The following is a 25,523-nucleotide window of genomic DNA, read 5'->3' as shown; positions in this document are numbered from 1 at the left end:
ACATATGTTTTGTTTTCTCTCTTTTTTTTTCATTTCATAATAATACTTACAAAACGAGGGAGGTAAGTTTTCGGAGATGTCAATGATGGTGGTGCATGAGGTGAATGCTCAGATGGATTTGTGGACCGTGGCGACGAAGGGGAGTAATCAAGTGGTGTCGGTGATTATGAACGAGGAGATTGAGGAGGCTTTGTTGGAGGTGAAGGGTTTGATGTTGATTACGACAGAGATTTGGGCAGAATTGGTGGTGGTGTTGCCAGTAGGACCATCCAAGGCGGCGGAAGTGACAATGCAGGAGTTGATGGTGGTGGAGTACCAAATGCAGGTGGAGGTAGAATAGTAGATGAATTAGGAGAGGGTGGCAGAAGAGATGAAACTGAAAATCGCAGGGAAACAATTTTGGAGGTGACTACAGCAACGACAACGGTGGCAGAGAATTGGGCTAGGATTTCAATGTGACAGAAAAGTCGGAGGATGTGATGAGGTGGTAGTTGTGGAACCTAACGGGTTCGGAGGAGGTATCTTACTTCTTTTGCAGGTATCTTTCTTTTTTTAACAATTGTTGCGGCGGTGACTAAAATGGAGTAATGGGGGGGGGGGGGAATATGATGCAATGGGAAGCGGCAGAGATGGAGTGGAAGGAGAAGCCGACGATGAAGTTGTTTAGGCGTGGGTGAGGTATTGGTATCTTTAGTTGGTAGAATTGTTCAACCACCATTGTATTATCTTTTCGGTGTACTCTATCATTTATTGAGGTTTTCTTTGGAGAAATAAAGTGATCCATTAAAAAAAGACACATGCAAAAGAAATAAGAATAATAATACAATCAATAGACTAACATGAGCTTAGCTTAACTCACATTAAATTTATACTATCAACTTCGAGGTCTAAAGTTTGATCTTTCACCTCACATATTCTCAATATACACACACACATACATACACACGTGATAATAACTAAAAAAAAAAACAAAAACAAAATAAAAACAAAATAGAATTAAAAAGAATCTAAGATGTGTTACTAAAAATTAAAATATATATATTTTTAAAAAGTAATCATTTTAAAAAGCAAATAAACTGAAGACTATTTGGTATTTAACTTTAGTGCATCTTTGGGAAGAATTTTGAAATGGTTAAAATCGTTCTTGTCATATTTAAAAATCATCTAAAACACACTCTTAATCACTCAAAATCAATTTATTGTTTAATTCTAAACGTTTAAATGTATTTTTCATACTATTAAAAATTATTTCAAATGATTAAAATCACTTCTTTGCATAGATTTGAAAATGAAAAAAGTAAATTCGACCATTTTAAAATCATTCCAAAAATTCTAAGTTTAATGCTTTGACTATCACATGAAAAAACCATGTAATTCTCCATTACAAAGGGCCTAAGTTGGTTCAATAAAAAAATCAAATGGAAGATTAACAATGGGGAGAGAATTTCTTTCTAGAGATGTTTCTGAATTGATTCCTGAGATTCTTCGCCCTCTAAAAAATTACTGATGGTACTATAAAGAGGCCTGAAACGGTAAAGCTATGGATTTGGACATACAACCCAGAAGACTCCTCCATGATAGATAAACTGAATAATGAAACAGAGTTAAGATCAATCTCATAAAACCTCAAATTGATAGTCCGAAAAACCCATCTGGAAGCTTGACAGGAGTGGGGTGTTTAAAACTTCATCTATTAAAAATCCTTTATGCAACCAAATGAGTAGAGAGAACTCTACACTTGAAGCTAGACTCTATGATATTTATGGAATGCTAAAATTCCAAAAAAAAAAAAAAAAATGCAAGTTCTTCCTTTGAACTCTATCACATCAGAGCATCAATATTATGAACATCATCCAAAAGAAGCTCCGAAATCATGTGCTTAATCCAAATTGGCATCCTATCTGCAACAATCATGATGAGAGTATTAACCATCTTTTTGTCCATTGCAGCTTGGCTAAGAGATTTTAGGATTCAATGTCTAATATAGTGGGATAGAATAATAGAGGCAATTCTATCGTTGAATTGTTTAAAATGTTTTGCTTGGTCAAGCCGAACACCAATAGAAAAATTATCATTTTCAACATGGGAGTTTCCATTTTATGGATTATTTGAATCGAAAGAAATAACCAGACGTTCATGTTGGAATGACTTGAATTCTAATCAGAATTGGTTTAGGAGATTTTAAGTCAAGATGAAGATTTGTTGAAATGCCTTGAATCCTACACCTAATTAGAATTGGTATTTGATATATTTAATTATTCAAATCTTTTCCTTCTCCACTTAGGGTTTAGAGAAGTACATAAATTCTCTAACCCTATAGGTATTATTTGACAGATTTTATATTTTCTATAATATTCTCTCTATCGTATTATTCTCCCTCTATCTCGTGGACGTAGCTAACACATTGTTAGTGAACCACATAAATCAGTGTGTCGATAATCTTTATTTCATTTTACGTTTTTTGTATTCTTTAACTTTCAATTTCATAACAAACTGATATCAAAGCCTTGTTAGGGTTTTTTGAAATTTCGCATTTTTTTGACAATTAAAGATGTATGGTGTGAACGTAAAAAACGACAAATTCATCGGGAGAGTAGTACAGTTCGATTTTTCAGAGACGTCTTTTACAAAATTATTGATTTCTAGAGCTTCCGCTATTGGATCGTGTTAAATTTTGGTCAGCTTGGGACACCTAGGGTCTTGTTGTGAACGGTTGGATCATCATTTTGAACTCTAACGCTATCCATAGTCGCTGCTAAACAGAATCTATAAAACTGTAGTGTAGTTCAATTTCTCAAGAACAACTTTTACTCAGTTGTCGATTTTCATATTTTTGACCGTTGGATCATGCTGAAATTTGGTCATTCTATTGAGGATACATATAACTTCGTTTTGAACGGTTGGATTGTCATTTTGAAGTCTGACTTTGTACGTATTCGCTGCTGAGCAAAATCTATAAAACTGCAATGTAGTTCGACTTTTCAAGAACAACTTTCACAAAATTGTCAATTTTTGGATTTCAACCGTTGGATCATACTGAAATTAGGACAGCTTATTGAGGAAACCTAGAGACTCATTGTGAACAGTTAGATCATTTTGAGCTCTGATGCTCTCCATTATTGTTGTTGAACAGAATTTGTAAACCTGCCGTGAAGTTCAGTTTTTTCAAAGACAACTTTCACAAAGTTGTTTATTGCCCTAGTTTTAACTGTTGTATCGTCTCAAATTTTATACGCCTATTAAGGACACATTGTGTCTTATTTTGCACAGTTGGATCGACATGTTAAGCTCTGGAGTTTTCCATAGTTGCTACTGAACAAAATATGTAAAATTGCAGTATTGTTTGATTTTTCAGGGACAACTTCTACAAAGTTGTCAATTGCCGGAGTTTCAACCATTGGATCGTGCTGAACTTTGGTTTGTTTAGTCTAATCTACCTTTATGGATTTCTGTTTCAAGCTCAGATCTATTGATTTGATTCAAAAGTTTTTTCTTCGCAAACTCAAGTTGTTCATCATTCTACCACCTTGAGTTAGAGGGAGAAGTCTAAGCTAGTATATTTGTGGGTTTTCTGTTTTCGGTCCAAATCTGTTGTTTGATTAATAATTTTTTTCTTCGCAAACTTAAGTTGTTCGTCATTCTACCACCTTGAGTTTTAGAGAGATATCTGAGTACTTTTGGCAATATATTTATGTTGCATTTGATACATCTGTGGATTTTCTGTTTCCGGTCTAAATCTGCTGATTTGATTAGGAATTTTTTTCTTCGCAAACTCAAGTTGTTCGTCATTCTACCACCTTGAGTTTTAACTTGAGTTTACTTTAGTAGGTCCGAGTTAGTCCACAATCCACCATAAACTTTAACTGACCATTCGAATTACTCCAAAGCCACAACCAACAACCTTTCACAAGTTAGAGATTTTCCAGAGTTTATAAACTAATATACCGTGCCTTAATTTGGTGATCTAAACAATGTTTTCACATAAAACTTACAGAAAATGACTTATGAAAGGAAGAGAAAAGACTAATAAAATCAGAATACATTGAACAAAATACATAAACATAATAAACAATATATCATCTGAATTAGTCCAAACCTACCATCACCAATCTTTCACATGTCAGAGGTTTTCCAAGCTTGAAAAGGTCTCTTATGTGTGAACGGTTCTAAAATTTCACACAATTATCAAAACAACCAAATCCCCTAAAAAATTTCAAAGATGATTATTATTACACAAGCAAATTGACAGTACAGTACACAACCAACTCACATGAATGAAAAGTTGCTTACGTGTGAACGCTTCTAATAAGAACAATCAAATATGGACAACTCTTAGAAATAGTCCTTACCTTTAGATTGCAACCATCTGCTCCTTCAATTCTTCCATGTAACGTGTATAAACATAAGAGATAGTTTGAGAAGAGAGTATGAGAGTAAATAAAATTGTTGCTATCTAAGAAACTGCACCTTACCTTTGTGTTCAATTAATAAACCGAAATCCCTTCCTTGAACATTGGAGGTAGGCTTCAACTGAATTAATTTAAAAATTATGTCTTCCTCTTCTCAACTTTTTTTTTTCTTCTTTTCATCCTTTAGTGTCGACCTGAGCTATACTAACTAACATTTCAGCTCAGTGATGACACAACGGAAGTACTCGAATCAAAAATAAAAGAGGAAGAGAAGATATAACAATCAACACAGAAATTGTAGTGGTTCAATCTCAGGGTAAGATTTACATCTACTGTGAAAAGTCTCTCAATCTTCTTTACTGATAATCGAAAACAGGATTACAAAGGAATTCCTTTTGGAAGAGAAAATACTAGGTTTATTATAACAACAACAAGAAGAAAATACTTAAATAGCCAATGCTTCAACGTTTGCGAAGTCATACTCGATCCTCGATTGCATCTTACTCAATGCTCGATCGCTCGCTTACTCGCTTACTCGTTGCTCATTGTTCACCTGCAAGCTTCACGCTTAAATGCTTACTCGATTACTCGATGCCTGCTTACTCGCTTCCTTCATGTACACTTACTCGATGCATGTAAACTTGTTTACTCGATGCTCCCCTAAATGCTTGATCAACCAGCCTTTTATTATACCAGGGGAAACTCTTCAGCTTGGACCACTTTATGCACGATAAAATCCCTAGAAGGAAAAACGAATTCAGGTCACATACCTCAATCAACTAACCAATCTCGTGTTGCCTTCTATAACAAATTTAGTGGAGGAATATTCTTTTTCCAGCTCATTTACAAACAACTTTAAGATGGGCCTAAAACAACAATAACAATGCTCTTTCCATGTAAACTACAAAGAGTATACCAAACCAAATTAGAAGTCAAATTAATGTGCTGAAATTAGATAAGCCCATTGAACATAATAAAGGGCCAAAATTTATTAGGCTAGCAAAAACCACAACATTTAGCGATCACAAACTAAGCTAGTATTTTTGTCTTCACTCATTTCTTTGAATGTACAGAAAGTCCAAGAGGATTGACATAATTATTTTGCACCAGTTAATATAAACAATATTCAAACTCAACTTCAAATATACTAATCTCAGGGCAAGAACATAGTAATAAACATCAAATAATGGTCAAGAAAGTCCAGAGTATCTACTGTATTTGTTGGTGGAACTATAACATTATGGCCACGATTATAATCAAAGAAAACTATTACATGCTCAGCAGATAACCATTGGTCTAGAAGGGGGGAGGGATATTCTCGAAAATTAAAGGCGAAAACCATCTCAACCATTCGCAAACCGAATGAGAGAAAAAAAAAACAGTATTTAAAAAGAAATGTCACAAGACTAACACCAATAACCATTTTCTTTATTGAATCAAAAAGTTTGATTGAGAAACAAGCCAAGGATATGATTGTTCTTTCTTGAAGATGAACTTGTCATATATATATATATAAAATGAAAAATGGAAATCCACATGATAACAAACACAAAAATGGAAAGTGAGAAATATATTTCATCAAATAATTTAGCATACCCAGATGTGTAAGCTTTGGTGAGGAACCATGAGGTCTACAGTAGAAGCGGGATTGTCCTAATTCCCAAATTTACATAAAACTAAAAAAATACAGAACAACCTAAATCATGCATTTTAAGATAAGGTTACTTAATTTTACGGCATGCTTCTTATAAATAGTAAAGAAGGAATTAGGGTTTTGTTTGTATTAACCTCTTGAAAACACTATCTTCACAAATTTCCTCTCCAATGGGTTACAAACTGGCCTTGGATCACTTCTTAGGATCACAAACGAGAAATCAACAAAAATTTAATACTGAACACTACCACAATAAAACCTTTTGTATTCTTTTAAGCGGTTGAGAATTACAGAGAGAGTTGTGGGCTTCTCACAAATTGGGGAGAGGGAGAATCTAGCAATGAGAGGAAAACATTTTCTGGGGATTATCCATATGAGAATTATAGACCTTATGTGAATTTGGATGAGGAAGACAACTCAACTCCTCCAACTCCACTCTCACGATCTTTTGTTGAGAGAATTAAGGGGAGGGAAGTTGTAACTCCCTCCCTTCAGTTTAAAATTAAATATAATTAAATTTAATAATATATATATATGTATATATATATATAACTATATATTATATCAAATACAACACACAACTTATAATTTTCATATTGTATCACATACAATATAATCTATAGTTTGAATTCTCTCAATAATATACGATATTTAATATAAATCAAATATGTATTAAATTTAATTATATTAATCTAATTCACATGACTAATATTAAAATTATATTCAAATATTTATTTCCTCTCAAATAAACTTAGATTATAATATATTAAATACATTATATTAATTTTATCATATATTTAATTTAAATTAATTATTGTTGGAGTTGATGCCCTATATCTCACAGGATCTTATAGTTTGTAAACACTTGTATGAACAAACATTTTGTGATTTATAATATATGATATTTTATTCACATTGTCTATGAAATATTTGATATTTTAGTTGCATTAACCACAAACCGATAAACTAAGATCTATGCTTATCATTGTAACTTAAACATGTATGTGGAGACATACAAGTGGATCGTGCTTTAAGTGATAATCTAAATAGTCTGTAGTATATGAATAAGGCTGGGTACCTTATCCTAGTGACACTATGAGTATGACCCACTTTGTAGGTATTAAAAATGTTGTAAAGTACTACAAATGATTCGATCCTAATCAATCGTGTATTAGATATGGGAGCAGGGATATTCTATACAAAGGAGTTTGTATAGGACCGGACCATGAAATGTTTAGTCTTGTTATATAACACTGTTCATAATTTGAGACTTTGATTTTACTAGGATGACCATAGGTAACATGACCTTAATCCTGAATGAGTTGTGAACTCCTGCCTATGAGAGCAATCCTTTGATTTACATGGGTGAAAGTGGCCAGATCGCCGACTCAATAAGCGTACCATTTTGGGGATTTGTCTGATTGGGGAGCTGGAAGCTCAGCTACACAAGATGGAATTCATTCCTTCCCTGATGCAGAGGTAAGTAGATAAATTGCTCTCATAAGGATTGATTTCTGGTCTTGAACAATGTGGTGTCACACTCTCTCTTGGCTCGAGAGGGGTTTAGTCATAGTGGGACTATGATCTATTGTTTATTGGAGGAATTAGTGGTACTTAAGGAGTTAGATATAACTATAGGGGCAAAACAGTAATTTGGTCCAACTGTACTTACGAACGATTTATGAAGGGTCATCATACTATTGATTGGTTATATCCAATGGACACAGAAATATATCTTTAGTGGAATGCTAGGCAGTTAACAGATGGTGGATAATATGATTAAAGAGTTTAGTTAGTTATTCACGTACCATTGGAGCTTCAAGCTACAGGTCCATAAGGTCCCCTTGATAGCTCAATGGATTTAAGTTCAAAACCAGTTTGGGATTAATTTGAAATGTTCAAATTAATAAGAGGGAATTTTATTATATATGATATAATTCAATTAATTCAATTATATATGATATAATTGATATAATGTATTATATACATTATTATATGATTGGAGGAATTAATATTTGAATATGATTCAAATATATTTTCTATGAATAAGATTCATAGTTATTAAATTTAATATAATTATGATTTATTTTAAATGTCATAAAATAGAAAAAGAATTATGGTTTATATATTGTATATGATGCAATATTAAAACTATATGTTATAAATATAATATGATAAGTTAGTTACCATATTTATTTATATTTATTAATTATTTGATAATTAATTTTTTTTTCTCCATAACCACCTTTAGTGGGTAGTTATACGGTTTTATGGAAAATAGGGATAAAATAATTTTTTTTTAATTATTCCAAAACACAAATGATATACGAACGTGATTATGAATCGAGTTTACTAAACGATCACTTGAGAACCTAAACGATCGAGTAGCTAGTCTATGCGATAGACTTTCTCATCTACACGATAGTCCTGTCATTTACTCGATCATCTTTCTCCACTCTAAACCTTCCCTCAAACCAAAATACCAAAATAAGCCAGAGCCCACTGCTCCTGGATTCTCACACCGAGAATACCAAGGTAATCTAGTGGTAATGTCCGATTTGTTCGAGGATCGAGTTGTTGCTCGTTGCTGTTCAAGAGTGTTGCTTGCTGCATTGGTGAACGATCGAGGGATTATCTTGAAGAAAGGTACTTCAAAGGTATAATCTCTCAACTTTTGTTTTTATATTGAAAACATGTTGTAACTTAAGTTTAATGCATAATCTGTTCTGTATGACTGTAAATGCATGAGTTCATTCACAATGGAGTTTGGACGATCCACTTCCGCTCAAAGGTCCTCTGTAATTAGAGTTCTTTCAATTGGTATCAGAGCTAGGTTGTTCTGATTTCCAAATTCTATTGTTGTATTGAATTTCATTTAAGTTTTGGTGGATTTTAACATTCTGCAATTTGTTTAAGTATTAAATGTGTTTGTGGATGTTGTTGATAGATGTTTCGAGATAATTGTCTCTGTTTAAAGCTTTTGTTTTACTTTTACAAAAGTTAATTATAGGGCCCCTGCGTTTTGGGCATAATAACTTGCAATCGAGTCTGTATTCCTTTAAGTTTTTGAGTCGTTCGTGAAAAAGCTTCAGATGCAAGGAGTTATTGTTCGCTTCGAGGGAAAAGACAAAACGATGGTCGCATCGTGTAGCTCAAGCTAGAAAATCGTTTAGATTTGGTTGTACGATCGTGTAGAAATGTTTTACTCGATCGTGTAGCATTTGCTAAACGATCGCATAGCTAATGCTACGAGATCGTGTAAAGAGTTTACTTGGTCGTGTTGCGTTGACTATATGATCGCCTAGACACTCGAGGGTAAACGAACATAGAGTATTTAATACTCGACGTAAGGCATGCGTGCTACACGATCGTGTAGGCTATCATGCTCATCGTATAGTCAGTAGCTACATAATCGCTAAGTATACGATACTCGACGTTTCCTACTCGATCGGGTAGACTATCATGCTCATCACATAGTCATTAGCTACACGATCTCATGGCATGCGTTACTCGAAGCGCGCTGCATGATTTGCGTGGACTTTCATGCTCATCACATAGTCCTTAACCACACGATCATCGCTACACGATCGTTCATACTCGATGTGCATTACTCAACGATCAGAAGGATTTGCTACATGATCAAATGACGAGGATTCAAGAGGGGCAGTTCAAAACCTGGTTCATCTGTTCGAACCGGTTGACTTGAATCTTTTGTAATAGTTTAGCATTTATTTCTGGTGTTGAGACAATTTATCCCGGTCCATCAACTTTTATTAAATGTGCATGTGATGTATGTTTATATTATATGTCATAATGTATTTCATATAGTTTTACCATAGGTTATGCATTTTTTCATGCATCATCTTTATATTATAAGTGTTATAATATATTAGTTTGCATAATTAAATTACCTTAAAGTATGCTCATGCATCATATAATATAAGAGTTATAATTTATACATGCATTAAAGCGTATCCATGCATCACTTATATTATAAATGTTATAATATAAGGTTGTATGTTATTATAGAATGTATGCTTACTAAGATACAATACATAAAGCAATAAACTAGAGCATAACATGCGTCTAGTACGAAATTTCCCACTTGCCCTAGACTAAATGTGGCTTGTCCCATAGACCCATACTCTGCAGGTGACCCTCAAACACCTTAGCCGTAAGGGCCTTTGTAAATGGATCAACAATATTACACTCCAAAGCTATATGTGTGACGATCACGTCCCCTCGATGCACAATCTCTCGAATGAGATGGTACTTCCACTTTATGTGCTTTCCGCGCTTGTGTCTCCTAGGTTATCAGGAATTAGCCACAGTACCACTATTATCACAATAAAGTGTGATGGGCTTTGACATGTCTGGAACTACTTCCATATCCGTCAGGAATTTTCTGAGCCACACAGCTTCCTTAGCAGCTTCACAAGCCGCTATGTACTCAGCCTCCATAGTGGAGTCAGCAATGCACCCCTGCTTAGTGCTTCTTCAGACTACTGCCTCTCCGTTAAGAGTGAACACTTATCCTGATGTGGATTTCCTAGAATCCTTATCAATCTAGAAATCAGAGTTCCCATATCATGTAAGAATCAAATCCTTGTAACTATACACGAATATATAGTCCCTCGTTCTATGTAGGTACTTGAGGATGCTCTTAATAGCGGTTCAATGATCAAATTTTGGATTAAACTGATATTTACTGACTATGCCCACTGCATAACAGATGTCAGGTCTAGTACACAACATCACCTACATCAGGCTACCAATAACCAATGCATAGGGGATTCATCTCATTTCCTCAACCTCTTGAGGTGTCTTGGGACACTATTCCTTAGACAAAATAATTTCATGCATAAAAAAGAGTAAACCTTTCTTGGAGTTATGCATAAAAAACTTGACAAGCATCTTATCAATGTACGATGCCTGAGACAAGGTTAGCGTTTTGTTCTTTCAATTTCTAAAGATCTGAATGCCCGAATAAACTGCGCCTCTCCCAAATCTTTTATTTGGAATTGGGTCGCTAGTCAATTCTTAATTTTAGTCAGCATACCTATATCATTCCTAATGTGTAGGATATCGTCTTCATATAGCATAAGAAAAGCTATTGAACTATTGATGGTTTTCTTGTAAACATAAGGCTTATCAACATTCTGATCAAAGCCATAAGATTTTATCGTAGTATCAAATCTTATATTCCAAGATTGAGAACTTTGCTTCCATCCATAAATGGACATGATTAAGCTTGCAAATCTTTTGCTCTTGATCTTGGGTTATGTATCCCTCAGGTTGCTCCATATAAATAGTCTCCTCAAGATTGCCATTCAAAAAAGCACTTTTGATGTTTATTTGCCAAATCCCATAGTTATAATATGAGGCAATGAACAGGAGTATTCAAATAGACATCAACATGGCAGCAAGTGAGAAAGTCCCCTTATAGTCGACTCGTTTAACTTAGGTATAACCCTTTGCCACAAGCCTAGTCTTGAAGGTTTGCACATTCTCATCAACACCCCGTTTTCTCTTTCAGATCTATTTTCAACTTATAGGTTTTACCCCGTCAAGTTGATCTATAAGATACCAAACTGAATTGAAGTACAGAGACTCCATTTCGAGATCCATAGCTTTGGTCCATTAATCTTTGTCAACATCCTCCATCGTCTTCTTGTAAGATAATGGATCCTCAACATCTCCGTCAGCTACAATAGCTAGGGTTTCTGTTAAACCCATATAATGAATAAGTGGGTTCACAACCCTCCCACTACGTCCAAGCTCCCTCAATACTTGAGGTGGATGTGACCTACTAGATGAACTAACTTCAACAACTCTTTTTTATGTATTGGGCTTTTCAACAACTCTTGTTGAAGGTTTAATAGATTCACTAGAAAACTCTTTTAACACAATTTTACTGTAGGGCTTATGCTCCCTCATATGGTCCTCTTCTAAAAATGTAGAGTTTGTCAATAAAAACACTTTATTATCCTTAGGATCATAGAAATAACCACCTCTCGTTTTATTAAGGTAACCTACAAATAAGCACAATTTTGAACAAGGTTCCAATTTCTTAGGATTTGCCTCAAGTACATGTGTTGAGCAATCTCAAATCCTGAAATGACGTAAAGTACCTTTAAGACCATTCCATAATTTTGAAGGTGTTCTAGTAATACTCTTGGATGTAACACAATTCAAAATGTAAGCTGTAGTCTATACTGCATAACTCCAAAACGAGTCAGGTAAGGAAGCATAACTCATTATGGACTGAACCATTTTCAACAAGGTTCGATTTCTCTTTTCTGATACACCATTCTGCTAAAATATACTAGGTGTTGAGAGTTGGAATACAATTCCATGTTCTATCAAATAGTCTTGGAATTTTAAATCCAAATACTCTCCATCTTGATTAGATCAAAATGTTTTAATTTTTTTATTTATTGCATTTTCAACCTCAGCCTTGTACTCCTTGAACTTTTCAAGGGCTTCAGACTTATATTGCATTAAATAAACATAGCCATACCTTGAATAATCACCAGCGAAAGTGATGAAATATTTAAACCCTCCTCTTGCCTTAACATTCTCGGACCATAGAGGTCTGAATGTACAGGTTCTAAGGGTTATTTGGCCCTGTGACCTTTTCTAATAAAAGATTTTGTAGTCATTTTGCCTTCAAGGCATGACTCACATACAGGTAAAGAATTGTTTTCTAACTCACTTAAAAGTCCATTCTTGACCAGTCTCTTGATCCTATTGAGATTTATGTGCCCTAATCTTAAGTGCCAAAGATGAGCATTTTTCTTAGGAGAAATTTTAAGTCTTTTATTCTGAGTTATCGCAGTTTAAAATGATTTGATATTTAGAGAGCTTTAGTTGCTAACGATCTTAGCACATATACATTATCTTCCAGCTTAGCAAAATAAATATTGATACAAATTCTGTAAATAAATCCTTTATTTACATTAAACGATAAAGTATAATTTTGTTCAAGTAAACAATTTACAGAAATTAAGTTCCTCTTTAATTCAGGAACAACATATACATTTTCCAATAAAACATAACTATTCTGTAAAGTAAGTTGGAGTCCTCCCACTGTTGAAGCTGAGACGACGTACCCAGTTCCAATATGCATCGTCATCTCCCCAACCTCCAATTTCTACAAGGAATTAATTTCCTGAAGTGAAGAACAACATGGTCAGTGGCGCCTGAATCTATTATCCAGGTTGCATCATCATTCTCCACTAAACAAGTCTCCAAAACAAGTTAATCGCATTTACCTTACTTGGCCATCTTCTTTTATGCCAAGTATTTGGGACAATTACTCTTCTAGTGTCCCTCTTAGTTGCAATGGAAACAAATTCCCTTTTCAGCCTTGGCCTTCTTACCTTTCTAGGCAACAGCTGGCTTTTCCCTTTCTACCTTTCTTCTTCTTCTTCCACTTTTTGGTACTGGAAAAAGAAGGAATAGACTTAGTTTCAGAAGTCAAACCTCTGTAGAACTTCTTAGAGGATGAAGCAACATTTGCCTCACCCTTTTATTCCTTGGATTTCATCAAGGATTGGAAAGTCTACAGCTCGTTGAGTAAGGTGGTCAGGTTGTAGTCAATCCTGTTTATAATAGCATTACTACAAAACTGTAGGGAACTTTCAAGTAAAGTTTCCAGGATGAAGCTAATCTAACTAGCATCATCAACAACAGACCCGTTCATCTCAGCCACATTAAAGTGGACCATCATGTTGAGAACATGTTCTTGAATAGATGTCCCTTCTTGCATATGGGTGCATTAAAGATGAATTTGAGGGCATCGTGCCTGAGTTAAGAGGACGCTTGTCCAAATATTCCCTGCAAGGACTCCATGATCACGAGCAGAGAACATAAGCTCATGCTTCTTGGCCAAGACTTCAAAAAGGCTTACCAAAATGTACGCTGGGGAATTTCCATTCGTCCATACCCAATGCTCATATTCCTCTCAAACGTTTCGAGTGGCATTTTGAGCTGGAGCAAGAGAACAATCCTCAGTCAGGACAAATCTTAGGTCATCGATAATTAATATTGTGTTGATAGTGTTTTTTCATGCAATGTAGTTTTCATCGGTAAGTTTGTCGGCTGCAAATAAATTTAGAGTTGCATAAATCATTTTGTAATTTTTTGAAACATACAATTTATTTATATTAGTATTCAAGCATTACCCATTTAGAAAAATCAATCAAATTTAGTAAAATAATTTAATGCACTCTATGTGACATCTATTTTGTAATGATGTTTTAGTGAGGCAGGGTAAAAGCTATCGTAAGGTGATCAGGTACCCCTTCACTGAAATGAGACCATCTCAACCAATATACATAACAACTTCTTGTTACTATAACTATTAGTCACCATTGTTCGGTTCAAAAACTGTTAACTAGCTTAGTATTTTCTTGTAAGTATAACCCCTATTTTAGAATCTAGAGTTCCGTCCCAATGAGCCAAATGTAGGGAAAAATTGATAGTTGGGGTAAAAATTGAAGTAACCCTATCTATTTTTGGAGTTTGAGTAAAGAGTCATGCAAACTGCAGGGGGACACAACCAAAGGTGTCTCTGAAGGATCTCTATGACTAGAGAACAATGAGCGAAAACAGATCGTTTCAAACCCCATTGTGAAATAACAAGATATTTACAATCAAACAACAATAATTATGCATAACGAGTACATTATAACATGCTACAAAGGTAAAAGAAAATAAAGAATTGAGTAAACATACCTTTGAAAAACTTTTCTTCTAGTGTTTCCTGGATCTAACACCAAAGAATCCAATAGCATGAATGCAACACGAGCAATTCCAGAGAACAATACGAACTGGCAAATACTCGATCACAATCGAGTTAAACTCGATACCCGATCCTCGAATAGAAACTTGACGCTACCACGAGACTACCTTGGTATTCTCGGTGTGAGAATCCAGGAGGTGTGGGCTCTGTATGGATTTGGTAGAGGGATGGAGGAACTGGACGATCGAGTAAGTGAGAGAAGGAAGAAGTCTATCGTTTAGACTTAGATACTCGATTGTTTAGCAGCAAGTAGCTATTGTATAGGATACTCGTTCAATCGTTTACTCTCTCAAAGCTATCGTATAAATTTTTGCTTTATTCGCGTTGAATTTTCAAAAATGAAAACCATTTTCACTTTTATCCATTCAGTTTCCATAAACTTACTAAAACCACCACTAAGGTGGTTATTTGGAGAAAAACCGAAATCAATTATCTTAATTATAAATAAATATAATAACTAATTTATCATATTATATTTATAACATATAGTTTTAATATCACATCATATGTAATACATAAACCATAGTTCTTTTTCTCCTTTATGGCATTTAATATAAATCATATTTATATTAATTCCTTAAATCAATTAATCTATCAAATACATCAAATCAATTATATCACATATAATTTAATTAATTTAATTATATCATATATAATCAAATTCCCTTTTGTTAATTTGAACACTTCAAACTAACCCAAAAACTAATTCTCAACATGAATCCATTGAGTTACCAAGGGGACCTTATGGACCTATAGCTTGAAGCTCCAATGGTATGTGAATAACTGACTAAACTCTTTAATCAAAATATCCACCATCCGTTAACTGTAGTGAAAGATCTCTTATTGAAGAGTTCCATGAGCATGTTCGGATCGCTCCGATCTCACCGTGATCGAAATACACAATTACATTCAAACGTACAGTTATGCAAACAAACAGTGATTATTGGTATGCTATGAACAAGAAAATAACAAGGGAATGAGTTGCCATACCAGTTGAAGACGGTCTTCAAACTTTGGCACTCAACGCAGCGGAACCCTCCACCCGATCAACCAATGCCTAGCAACAGCGTCGACTACAACAGAACGAACAACCACACGAACACGAACGTTGCAGGGACGATACCACCAGAAAAGAGTCCCGGGTATTATCGGAGTGAGAACCCATAGCGTGGTCTTTGGTGAATTTGGTAGAGGAAGGAGGAAGCTCGAATCGTGTAGGCGATAAGCAAATGGGAGGGGAAAGGCACTATCGTATAGCAAAATGCTTATCGTTTAGGAGACACTACACAATCGTATAGGTTTTACTAAACAATCATTTAGAAAATGGTATATGATCTTTTAGCAAACTCGGCACATACTACGATCGTTTATAGAAGCTATGCGATTGTGTAGAAACTAGGGCGCGAGATGGACGATCGTCTAAACGAAGAGCGACTATCATATAGGCTCTTGAAAAACACTTAAGCGATTGTTTTCTATTCACTAAAGCAATCTTCTATCTTTTCTGGACGACGACTCAAAATGAAAACTATTTTAATTTTAATTCATTGGTTATAATAACTGACACTACCCCACTAACCCACATCCAATATGATTTTTGGGTTAATTATCATATAATTAACCAACTAAAATATTAATCAATATAATCATATTATATTTTTAACCTATAGTTTGATATGACATATCTACTATAGTATTTTCTCCTGTACTTGATATAAATCATATTTATATTTAATTTCCTCCAAAATAATGTATCTCATATATTTAGCCAATTATATCATATATAATTAATCAGTCCAATTATATCATATATAATCAAACTTTCTCTTGTCAATTTGAACATTTCAAATTAACCCAAACACTGGTTCTTAACTTTATCCAAGCTACCAGGGGACCTAATGGACCTGTGGCTCGAAGCTCCAACGGTTCGTAAATAGCTGACTAAACTCTTTAGCCACGAGATCCACCATCCGTTAACTGTCAGGCATTCCACTAAAGACCAATAGCTGAACTCTTCTTACCATAGATATATTTCTGTGTCCATTAGATATAACCAATCATGAGTACAATGACCCTTGACAGATGCTCGTAAATATAGTTGAGCCAAATTATCGTTTTTCCTCTGTAGTTACATCCCACTCCTCACTGATTCCTTTAATGAGCAATACAACATAGTCCAACTACGTATGAACACCTTTCGGGCCAAGAGAAGGTGTGTGGCATCACATCGTTCAAGTCCTGGAATCAACCCTTAAGGAGCTATCTATCTACTTACCCCTGCCTTAGGGAATGAGTGAATTTCATCTTGTGTAGCTGAGTTCCTAGCTCCCAAATCAGACGAATCCCCAAAATGGTAGGTTTGAATCAGCGACCTGGCCACTTGCACCCATATAAATCGAAGGACCGCCCTCAATGGCAGGAGTTCCAAACTCACTCAAGATTAAGGTCATGTTACCTATGGTCATCCTAGTGATGTGAAGTCTCTGCCATGAACGGTGTTAAATAACGAGACATTAACACTTCGTGGTCAGTCTTATACAAACTCTTTGTATAAGATGCCCTCGCTTGCATGTCCCCGACATGAATGATTAGGATCAGACCATATGTGAAAAGTCACAACACTTGTGACCATTCCATAAAGCAGGCCGCATCCGTAGCATTACCAGGATAAGGTTTCCCTTCTATATCCATATATTATAGACCATTTTAGTTATCACTCAAGACATGATCCACTTATATGTTACTACATACATGCTTAGTCACATACAGATAACCATGGATTTTATGTTTATTAGTTTGTAGTAAAGCAAATAAAACAAACAACTGAGCAAAATACAAGATGTGAAGTAAATATCATATATTATACAATACAAGGGTTTGTACAACCCCAACAGGACACGAGATTTTAGGGCATCAACCCAAACATGTCGGGCACTCCACTGAAGACCGACATCTGCACTCTTCGCATTACAGATATATTTCTATGTCTATCGGATATAACCAATCAACAATACAATGACCTTTCACAAATTGCTCGTAAGTACAGCTGAACCAATTTACCGTTTTTCCCTTATAGTTACATCTAACTCCTTAAGTACTACTGATTCCTCTAATGAACAATATGTCATAGTCCCACTATGAGTAAACACTTCTCGGGCCAAGAAAAGGTGTGGCGCCACATTGTTCAAGCCCCAAAATCAGCCCTTAAGGGAGCAATTTATCTACTTACCCTTGCTTCGGGGAAGGAGTGAATTTGGTCTTGTGTAGTTGTGTTCCCAGCTCCCCAATAGGACGAATCCCCAAAGTGCTAGGTTTGAGTCGGCGATCAGGCCACTCACACCCATACAAATCAAAGGTCCACCCTCATAGGCAGGAGTTCACAACTCACTCAGGATTAACGTCATGTTGTCTATGGTCATCCTAGTGAAATGAAAGTCTCTATCATGAACGAAATTATATAATAAGACTCTGTATAGAGCATCCCCGCTCGCATGTCTAATACACGAATGATCAAGATCAAACCATTTGTAGAACTTTACGACACTTATAACATATACAAAGCAGACCACACTCGTAGCATCACTAGGATAAGGTTTCCCTCATTTATCCATATACTACAAACCATTTAGGTTATCACTAAAAACACGATCAACTTGTATGTCTCCACATACAGGCTCAAGTTACAATGATAACCAAGGATCTTAGTTTATTGGTTTGTGGTTAATGCAACTAAAATATCTCATATTTTAAAGACAGAAGTGAATAAAATATTTCATATTATAAATCACCAAATGTTTGTTCATACAAATGTTTACAAACTACAAGACCCTACGAGATTTAGGGCATCAACCCCAACAGCCTTGAGGTTGAGCATGAAAATTTACTGCAAACTAATGAGAGAGACTATGGGATGTGTTGACACGCGTTCCACTCCTACTTACTATAAACACTCTCTCCATTCACTTTGGTATTGACTTATACAAACACCACCCTTAGGGGGACACAAGTAAAGGTGCCTTGAGGCCGAGTATAGATCTTAAGGTGTGAATTATAGGGAGAAACGTGAAAAGGAAAAATGAAGTATCATATACCACATTTTTCTCCCATTTAGTGTTTGGGTTATTTAACTTAGAAAAATATGGCTACTTATTTTTACTAAGTGATTGTTTAAATATGCCCAAAAGTAACCCTTACTTTGGATAGTCTTTGGATAGTTAAACAACTTTGATTAATTTTTATTAAACATTTTAATAAATTTTAATAAAAAATTGCATGCTTGTAACAAATCTATCTAATTCACCTTTCCAAGTCAATTCCCAGGTAGGGATGTTCCATTTCCGTCAACTTAAATACCCGGTCTAGACAAAACTAACATTAGACAAAAGGTCCCTTATAGATACGTTTACTACAAATTTAATCTTTTAAATAAAATCAATTTAATATATTAAGTTGATTAAAAGATTAAACTAATTTATAATCTCATTAGAAAATTTGTGATCTTAGGTCTATTTGAATCATATTTTAAAACAATTTTTAAAATGATTTGAGCCTAAGTTTATATGCAATTTTGAATTATTGATCTTAATTTCTAATCTCATTTAATTATAACAATTATAAAGTAAATGAAACAAATTAAAATCATACATTGAGTTGAATGATATACTTATTAAAATTATAACATTTACAAAATTATCTAAAGTAGTGTCATGATTCATGCAATTCCCATTTCATTACTTAACATACAGAACATTTATATATACTAAAGTAATGAAACAATAAAAATAACATTCATACATACATCCAACTATATATTATAGCTCTTATAATATACATGATGCATGACAATGTTATTATGCATGTAAGTATATATTATAACACTTATATTGTATGATGCATGAGCATGTTATAAAATTAAATCATGCAACTATATATATATTATAGCATTTGTAATATAATGATGCATGAATAATGCATACCCTATGGTGGGATTTTATTATATGTCATACATTATGATATATATATATAAATAAAATTAACCCATACATCAAATACATAATTTAAACAAAAATTATTGAATTAAGATTGGACTCCTAAGTAATTAATTAAATTAAGAGAAATTATATTGTAAGGCAAATGCATTTTAAGAAACCAAAGCTGTGACTTCAACTTTTCTATAATTACAGGTGTGGTAATCACATAACAATCATATAACAATCACATAACAATCAGATAGCAATCACATAACAATCACATAGAAATCAGATAGTAATCAAATTTTCACGCGGAAGTCATTTGCCATGTTTGCAAAAAAGTAAAACTTAGTAACATGTGCCAAATTTTCAATTTATTTTTTTTATTAGAGTTGCAATTACCCTTAAATTAATATAACCTTTATATTAATTTAATTAATGGAAAAACTAACTACACAAAATAATAGTCAAACTGGTTCAAAACAAGTGAATCGGGTCTTGAACCGCATGAACCAGACTGCCCAGAATCCCAAACTGCCCACGAACCACTAGAACCAAGCGAATCGGATGCGAACCAGCTGAACCACAAATCGCACCGCCCGCGAACCGAGAAAAAATTTCCATCTTGGAGGTTGCAATGTTGTAACCTAACATTGCAACACTATAGAAAAATTTTCCATTTCGGCTTTCACAACGTTCCAACACTAGGGCACAACGTTGCAACACTACTGTATAGATCCGAAATCCTTCGATTCTTCTCTGATTTAGGCCTCAATTTCTCTAGAAAAATGCCAGAAACATCATGAATGACCCATGACTATGAAATTACAAACTCTATGACTATTAATGACCAAAATAACGAGCCCTTACAAATGAAATTTGTAAAAATAAAGCTGTAAATTTAATTGACCAATCTCGAGAAATCCAAAATTTTAAACCATTCACAACCATTCATCTATATAAACAATAAAGAACGCAAATGCACCAATTCTATAAAATAAATTCTGGAAAAAAAATAAATTGGGCCAAGAAACGTTACTCTGATACCAATTGAAGGAACCTCAAGGTCCGCAATGGAAGCGGGATCGATCCCAATTTTGTTTTTTTATAGAATTACAAAACTACAAAACAACAAATTTATGCATTAAACATAAAATTATAGCATGCAAAATAAAAGAAAAGGAAGCGGTTAGGGATTAACTTACCCTTGAAGAATAAATTCTTCATGAAATCCTCCTTTCTGAATCGATCATGATCAAACATGAACCAATATCCAACAACGAGGACACCACCACAAAAACGACCTCCGTATTCTCCATAGAATGAGAATGCTCAAGAGTATGTGGGTTCTTAATTTTGGGATGAAGGAGAGAGTTTGAGAGAGAGGAAGAATAATCACTCCTGGGAGATTTTTTAGCAGTGTCGTAGATGAGACACTACCCTAGAGAGACTATCTAAATCTTCCTCCCCTCTCCCCCACATTTTGAAAAATAAAATAAAATTAAAAATAATTTAATTTAAATAAAAATTATATATATATATATATATATATAATAATAATAATAATTAACTTAGTGTATGTATATATAACAAATAACCTATAGTTTTTATATTGTATCAAATACAATATAACCTATAGTTTCATTTCTCTCAACAATGCATGATATTTAATATAAATCACATTTATACTAAAATCAATTAGATGAATCTCATCCATATAATTAGTATTTGAATCATTTTCAAATTTAAATCCTCTTTAAATAAACTTTATACCATAATGTATCAAATACATTATATTAATTATATCATATATAGTTAATTTAGATTACTTATATCACATATAATTAATTCCCTCAATTAATTTGAACAATTCAAATTATTGCAAAATTAATTCTCAATAATCTCTGTTGAGCTACAGAGAAGACCTTATAGACTTGTAGTGAAGCTTCAATGGTGCTTGAATAATTAATTAAACTCCTTTAATTAAAATATTCAATATCCATTCACCCGTCAGTTACTCCACTAAAGACCGACAGCTGCACTCTTCGCACTGCATATATATTTCTATGTCCATTAGATATAACCAATCAACAGTGCAATGACCCTTCACAAATTGCTCGTAAGTATAGTTGGGCAAAAATTACCATTTTTTTCCTATAGTTATATCTAACTCCTTAAGTACAACTGATTTCTCTCATGAACAATAAGTAATAATCCAATTATGACCAAATCTTTTTCGGCCAAAAGAGGGTGTGACGTCACATTGTTCACACCCCGAAATCTGATCTTAAGGAAGCAATTCATCTACTTACCCCAACGTTAGGGAATGAATGAATTTCATCTTGTGTAGCTATGTTCCCAACTCCTCAATCAGACGAATCCCCAAAAATGGTAGGCTTATTGAGTTGTCGATCTGGTCATTCTCACCCATACAAATTAAAGGACCGTCTTTATAGGCAGGAGTTCACAACTCACTTAGAATTCAGGTCATGTCACCTATGGTCATCCTGGTGAAATGTAAGTCTCTATTATTAACGGTGTTATATAAAGAGACTATTCATTTCGTGATCCAATCTTATGTAAACCCCTTTTTTATAGAACATCCCTACTCGTATGATCAGATCATTTCTAGCACTTTACAACAATTGTAACATCTACAAAGTGAGTCGTATTCGTAGTGTCACCAGGATAAGGTATCCAGCCTTATCCATCTACTACAGACCATTTAGGTTATCACTTAAACATGATCCACATGTATGTCTGTACGTACGTGTTTAATCTACAAAAGATAACCTTGGATGTTAATTTATTGGTTTTGTGGGTTAATGCTACTAAATATCGCATATTTTATTAAATAAATAAATTGTTTGTACACAATTACAAACTATAGAACCCACGAAATTTAGGGCTTCTACCCCAATAGAAAGTCCTTCTGATGATGACTTTATCATCGGCATTGAGATGCCATTAGGTCGAGCTCGAGATAAAGGACGAGGCAAAAATGTCGAACGACTCACTTGGGTTCTATTTGCTTGTTAAGGTTTTCCTTTGGTTATCGATACTTCTATTAGGGTTTGAGGTGGCAACATATTACAAAGGTTGGCATTTTAAAGAGAAAGTGAAAGAGAGAGGATGAAGGGGAGAGAGGATGAAGAGAAGAGTTTGTCACATCAACCATCTAGTCAATTCTTTTTGTTCAAATTTCATAGTTTCTTTTAAATAAAAATATGGAAACCATGTATCTCATCCATGAGTTTGATCTTCATTGACCAAGTCATATGTTGATATGGAGGTCACACAATAATCGTGTACCGGGTATACGATTTTGCTATTCTACTTTTATCAATATTTTCTCTTCTACCTTACTTTTGTAATTTTTGTCTTATATACCCTATTTTTGTTATTACTTTTAAAAATACATTATTTTTTAACATAATCCTCTTAAAAATTGAAAAAGAAAACTCCAAATGAAGTTTCTTCCTCAACTCCAACGCTTCCTCTCCCTTCCTTCATTGCTCTTCCTCTCCCTTCCCTTTCCTTTAAGAAAAATCACTTCCCTTTCCTTTAAGAAAATGATTTTTTTTTTTTTTTTTTGGAAATTATGAAAATGAAATGTTAGATTCCTAAAATTTCAACCCCTTCCAACGTTGGATTCAAGTCTCTTGGGTTTCTTTTGTTATTTTATTTTTTTTTAAAATAATTTTTGCCATATCAAGATTAAGATAGCCACATCATTACTTTATTTAGTTTAAAATTAGTCCAATAATCATACTAGTCATTTTTTTCTTTAAGTCACTATGATTCTGTTATTTCAATGACTAAAATTGAGTATTATTATTTCAATGACTAAAATTGAGTATTATTGAAATCTCAAGGATAAAAATTTTAGATTTTAAAACATGGAAACCAAACAAAAATTAAACTCAAAATCCAAACATCAAAAGGGATTTTTTCCTTTAATTTTATACCATTCCAATATTTTATTTTATTATAAGAAACATTTGAAGATACGATTGAAATTCTTAATGGTATATTCTCTGCATCCCATGAAGTTGCAATATTTGACTGACAATAATGCATGTGATAGACTCTAAAATATAAAATGTATTTTTAGTTTTTATTAGGCAATAATAAACAAATTTTTTTATGGCTTCCTTTATACATTATTTACTAATCAATAAAATATATTTTTAGTTAGTAAAATATAATTATATTAAAATTAGTTTCTTTTCTTAAACAATAGATTTAATCAAACACATATTAATCATTTACTTCATTTCAATTTCACAAACAAACACACACCCTGAAAATTTTTGAAATATTCAAATTGAAAACTTCTAAATTGGAAGCAAGTTTTTTTTTTTTCTCTCATGAATTATTTGTTTTCAAACAAATATGGCAAACCAAATAAATCCAAAGCCATTCTGACTCTGCACAATACATAATTACTAAAAATTAAAGCTTCCTTCTTGTTAGGTAGAAAAAAAAAAAAAAAAAAAAAAAAAAAAACCATATCTACTTGTATGATATAACAAGAAAATTAAACAGCAAATTCTCATTACATTACAAATCCAGTCGAAAAATGGTAACTTTAAATGATATTTGAATATTTTTTACTAACTCAAAAACACAAATATCACCTTCTTTCAAGTTATTATCTCTGGCAAATATCCTCCATCCAGTCCCGATTTCAAATCTTTGAATATGAGAATACCAACGGTTGACACACTTAACCTTCCAACCATAATTTCCATTTAAAACTTGAAGATTGAATTCTTTGATCTCCCTCAAATGAACATTTCCAAATTTTGCTGGAATACACTGCATAACAATTAAAGATATATTTGAGAGTGATTTTAATATGATCCAAAAATTAACTGTTTGTATTGAATTTTTAAGTGCAAACTTACCACATGACCCCTGCCAGTATGAAGGTATGCAGGTCCTATTGTAACCAAAAAAGAAGGATTTTTTATTTGTGATTTAAAAATTGAAGCTTTTTCATTATTTATCATTCTTGCTTCTTGAGCTGGAAATGTTGGCTTCTTCTTCAAACACTTCACTTCATTTCCCACTTTGTGGGGTTTCAAATCTGCCATTAAAATAATTGTCAGTTTACAAAAGAAATTGCTTCACCTATATACATAAATAATCAATTGAAAAATGAACAATAAAGACTATAATATAAATTAAAAAAAAATGTCAAGTAAATACATTGTACCTATGTTTAACTCAGAAGTGTGCAAATCTTCTTTCTTGGCCTCCATTTTTTTTGAGGTCATGAGGTTTGCAAATGACTTTACTCCCACTTGCTTGATCACTTCTTTTCATCCTCACAAGAGTTGGTGAAGGTAAAGTTTGAGCAACATTATTTTTAACTTCCTTTTTTGATCTCTTGTTGTTACCCATTATTTGGGCACATCCATTTTCTTCAAATTCTTCTCTCTCCCTTTTTACAGGCATTTGAAAGCCTTTAATTTCCCCTTAGACTGTCTTTTGTTATTAAATTCTCTACAAGGAGTTGGATATTCAATCCCAGTAGCAGTTTTGTCAAATATAAGAACATGAAAGCAAGAGTTGCCTTTGTATGTGAATACTACAAAATGACCATAATCAATTGAATAAAATTTTACAAAATCAGCCCACCCTTTTTCTAACCAAATTTTTTCATTACTTTTTTTTAA

The 25,523-nt window shown here is 33.6% G+C and overlaps 1 protein-coding gene across 1 annotated transcript; it reads right to left on the bottom strand.

Annotated features, from left to right (window-relative positions):
- Positions 1-1,821: 1,821 nt before the first annotated feature.
- Positions 1,822-25,287, bottom strand: LOC120089155. The gene is made up of 4 exons (XM_039046567.1): positions 25,061-25,287; positions 24,750-24,931; positions 24,480-24,660; positions 1,822-1,901 (listed from the first exon to the last, which is right to left on the bottom strand). The coding sequence occupies exons 1-4, from the start codon at positions 25,119-25,121 to the stop codon at positions 1,822-1,824; spliced, it is 504 nt and encodes a 167-aa protein (XP_038902495.1). The 5' UTR covers positions 25,122-25,287.
- Positions 25,288-25,523: the final 236 nt, after the last annotated feature.

The sequence above is a fragment of the Benincasa hispida genome, chromosome 10 (assembly GCF_009727055.1).
Source record: "Benincasa hispida cultivar B227 chromosome 10, ASM972705v1, whole genome shotgun sequence".
Taxonomy (NCBI): domain Eukaryota; kingdom Viridiplantae; phylum Streptophyta; class Magnoliopsida; order Cucurbitales; family Cucurbitaceae; genus Benincasa; species Benincasa hispida.
The sequence above is the reverse complement of the archived record's forward strand: the minus strand, read 5'-3'. Positions and strand labels throughout refer to the sequence as shown.